Here is a 3,993-nt window from a genome sequence, read left to right on the forward strand (position 1 = left end):
CCGAGCCCTGGGTCGGGCGGAGCAGAGCTTCCTATGGTGCCTGAGGTCGGGCCTGACTGCCTGTCAGCCTCACTCTGTCAAGTGGCACTGCAGTCGGTGCGGCGCAGGCGGCGTTGTCCTTCTGTCAGGTCGGTCAGTGGAGCGGCGAAGTGACTGCGGTCACTTCGACTCTGTTGACTGAAGGGCGCGCATCAGGATAAAGGTGTCAGGCCACCTTTGCATTAAATGCTCCTACGATTTGGTCGGTCGGTGCGGCGATTTTGTCAGGGTTGCTTCTTGGCGAAGACAGGGCCTCGGGCAAGCCGGAAGTATGTTCGTCGCTGGAGGGGGGCCTCGGGCGAGGCAGAGATCCTCCGGGGTCGGCTGCCCTTGCCCGAGGCTAGGCTCGGGCGAGGCGTGATCGAGTCACTCGAATGGACCGATCCCTGACTTAATCGCACCCATCAGGCCTTTGCAGCTTCGTGCTAATGGGGGTTACCAGCTGAGAATTAGGAGCTTTGAGGGTACCCCTAATTATGGTCCCCGACAGTATTCAAGGGATTAAAATTAAAATTTGATAGTATTGAAGGGAAACTATAAATTCTGATGGTATTGAAGGGATTTTCTCTAAAAACAAACGCCATGAAGGAAGGCATGGAGGGCGGGAGCAGAACTTGCTCGTGATTTACACTCCCAAACCCTCATTTTTTTACTTTCTGTTGATATTTAGGCCCTCTTTAGAACAAAGAAAAAATATAGTAATTTTAGAGGATTGAAACCATATTGGAAATTTTTCTATGTAGCCCTTTGAAACAAAGGATTGAATTCGTACAATTACTATAAAAATCCTATAGGATAACTCATTGTAGTGAGATTTTGGACTATTTCTAATAAGAGATCCAACCTCTTGTAAACTTTCCTTTCTGTCTCTCTCTCTTCTCTAATTCATGTGCTCTTCCTATGTTCCATCCAAACACTCTATCTAGAAGTTTTCCTGTATTTTTTAATTCGTGTAGGATTATCATTGTCATGCAACTTTATTCACACGTTTTTCCTATTCCTGTATTTACCAATTTCGTGTTCCAGAGAGGGCATTAAATACATTCTCCTCAACTATCCTTTCTCCTATTTCACCTCCTCTCCAACCATTCTCCTTATTAAGCACCATCTTGACTAATTAACTAAGCTATTTAACTTTTTTACACCAGTTTTTAGATTTAAGAAGTCTAGAGCCAGGCTGAGTCGAGATGCTTGATTTGAAGACTAGAGGGATACATGCATAGAAAGCAGCAACACTTTCTAAATGCTTTCCTTGCTAGTGGCTTGATGAATGGAGGGAGGATGTCGTGCGACTGGACCTGATCGTAGGCTACCGGATTCGATCTAATCAATGTAACGCATGGGTACGAGCCCTAATTTTTAGTCCGCAACAATCTATGGGCGTAGTGCTATGATTTTTTACCCAAAAATCAATCCAACCCCAAACAAAATCTGACCCTACACATTCAATAGGGAAGCAAGAACCGACTCAATCTAACGTTAGGCACATATCACATATGAGACATGTCACAACCCACGATCTGATCTGGATCCGAACTTGATTACGTTCGACAAGAGACCAGGCTAAACTGCTCAAGCCGCGGGCTCCAAGCGGAGACGACCTGGCGAATACGAACGAGAATAGGAAGCCTCAGGCGATGTTGCTGCTGCGTTTATCTGCCACTGCCAGTAAAGTAAAAGGGAAGGGAGAGTGTGCGAGGCCGGCGTGCTGCAGACGTGGTGCTTGGCGTCAGTGACAAGCGCCGCGCCCGATTCGAGCTGCTGCACCGAGGCCGGCCGCCGGACCACCTGCCCAAGCCTCTGTGGCCGACTCCACTGCGACACCACGCCGGACTCGATGCTTCATGCCGCGCGAGGACCCAACCAAACCAAGCCCGCGCGATGGTCGTAAAGCATGGCGCGGGTGGCCCGCTAATATTCCCGCAGGCCGCAGCGACCTCTACGCGGGCACACGACACGACTACTACTATAGTAGGCTATTCTCTGCTTTTGTCATCTTTCCATGCTTTTGTCGTCACGCTCCTGTCCCCAGGGAATCCGCAGCGGCTGCGGCATGGCATGCAGTGCAATGTTTGAGCACTGCAATGAGCAGCAGTCTAATCGGCGTGCATGCAGTCAATTCCTACGTGACCAAGGATTTCACTAGATGATGAAATGCAGACTTTTGCATGAATCATGATAGTGGAAGAGAAACGATCGAGCCGAACATGTTGTAATCCATGCGAACTACTACTAGCCCGCCCGCCAGGCCGCCACCATCCAATTTGCATTTTTTATACATACTACGCCCATAATAATAACTGAAACAAGCCCCTCCAACTGGGAATCATGGAGGACGGATCGGAGCAGAGCTTGCTCCAGAGCCTGTGGCACGGCACGGCAGTCGGCAGCAGCCATGGCTCGGCGTGGCTACGGCTCTCCCGCCCGCGACGGCGCGCGGCAGGTGGGGCAGGACGCTCGCGCCGCGAGCCAGCCCTCCACGCAGGCGCCGTGGAACCCGTGGCCGCACGCCGGGAGCACGCGGACGCGCTCGCCGCCTTCCAGCAGCTCGGACAGGCAGATGGCGCACTCCGCCTCCGCCCACACGCCCGCACCGGTGGCGCCGGCGCGCTCCGAGCCGGCGGCGGCGCTGGCGGCGGCGGCGCCGGAGGGGAGCTTGGGCTGCTGCCCCGGCGCCTGCGCCTCCTCCCGCGCGGCGCGGCGGCGCGCGAGGCAGCGGAGGAGGAAGCGCGCGGCGGCGTGGAGGGTGAAGGCGAGCAGGGAGACGCATGCCAGGATGATGAGGATGGTGGCTACGTTGGAGAAGAAGGCGCGGGAGCTGGCGTAGGGCCCCCACGCTCCCGCGCTGGCGGGAGGCGGCGGCCGCGGGGGAGACGGCGAGGAGGCGACCATTGTTGTTGTCGCCGCCGCTGCCGTGGAGGTGTGGTTGGTCCGGCGCGCCATGGCTGCCTGGAGCGCTCTGGTTGTGTGGAGGCAGAGGGCAAATGACGCCCGCGACAGCGATCGCGAGCGGCTGCCGTTGTCTCGGCTTGGAGAGTTGATCCTTTGGGTGTTTTTATCTTTCTTCAGCTGCCCTGCCCTACAAGTGTAGGAGCACTGTTCAATGAGAGCATGGCAGCCATGCTACTACATGCACGGCACGTGTAAAGTAAAGCATTGCCGCCGTGGCTGTGCCGGTGAGGAAAGCAGCATTGCTTTCAGAAATCAGAACACCGCGGCGTGCCATTTTACCTCCAAAATCCAAGTGTCGTCTGAGGCAGCAGCGCCGAATCGGCGATGACAAATTGGCAATCACTTGGGCGCGCAGGCTCACAAATTAAAACTGACTTGGAACGTTGTGTAACAGCAACAAAATCCTACCACTAGGATCATTCTCTATACAATCCTACTGTTTCATCACTTCCGTAAACCTAGCATAGCACACTGGCATTAGATAACTCTGGTCAATGTTTCGGCCTGCAGTCCTGCACCGAGAAGGTCCTATGGGCCAAACCCCATAGCTCTCCAACTTCTATAAAAGCAAGTAGGCCAAGTAGAAGAGAGAGAAGTAGTAGGACGTAGGGGGTGTTTGAATAAGGGTGTTTGAATACAATAAAGCTAACAGTTAGTGACTAAGGACCTGTTTCAATCTCAACAGATAAACTTTAGCAACTTTTTAGCTGTTTTTAGCCATTTGGCGATCTAAACAGGAGAGCTAATGGTGGTCTGATAAAATTTAGCACTCCTTATCTCATAAGCTGCTCAGAGAGTACTAAAAGTAGCTAAACGTGGGCCATCGAACCCTATTTTCTATCCATACCCTCTAATCTCATTCTTTCTCTCCGCATTAGGGACATGAGTGTCTATTTGTTCCAATATGCTAAACTTTATTAGAGTAGTCCAAACACCCCAATAAGCTAAACTTTAGCACTTCTATTCATATGGCTAAAATTTAGCAGGAAGCTAAAGTTTATC

General features: G+C 52.3%; 1 protein-coding gene across 1 annotated transcript; it reads right to left on the minus strand.

Moving 5' to 3' along the window:
* Window positions 1-2,176: 2,176 nt before the first annotated feature.
* On the minus strand, window positions 2,177-3,193 carry LOC103627480 (RING-H2 finger protein ATL79). The gene has a single exon (XM_020537769.3). It carries the CDS (start codon window positions 2,980-2,982, stop codon window positions 2,449-2,451), a length of 534 nt encoding a protein of 177 aa, XP_020393358.1. The 5' UTR covers window positions 2,983-3,193; the 3' UTR covers window positions 2,177-2,448.
* Between the last annotated feature and the right edge of the window lie 800 nt (window positions 3,194-3,993).

This window comes from Zea mays, chromosome 5 (genome assembly GCF_902167145.1).
Source record: "Zea mays cultivar B73 chromosome 5, Zm-B73-REFERENCE-NAM-5.0, whole genome shotgun sequence".
In the NCBI taxonomy this organism is placed as follows: Eukaryota; Viridiplantae; Streptophyta; class Magnoliopsida; order Poales; family Poaceae; genus Zea; species Zea mays.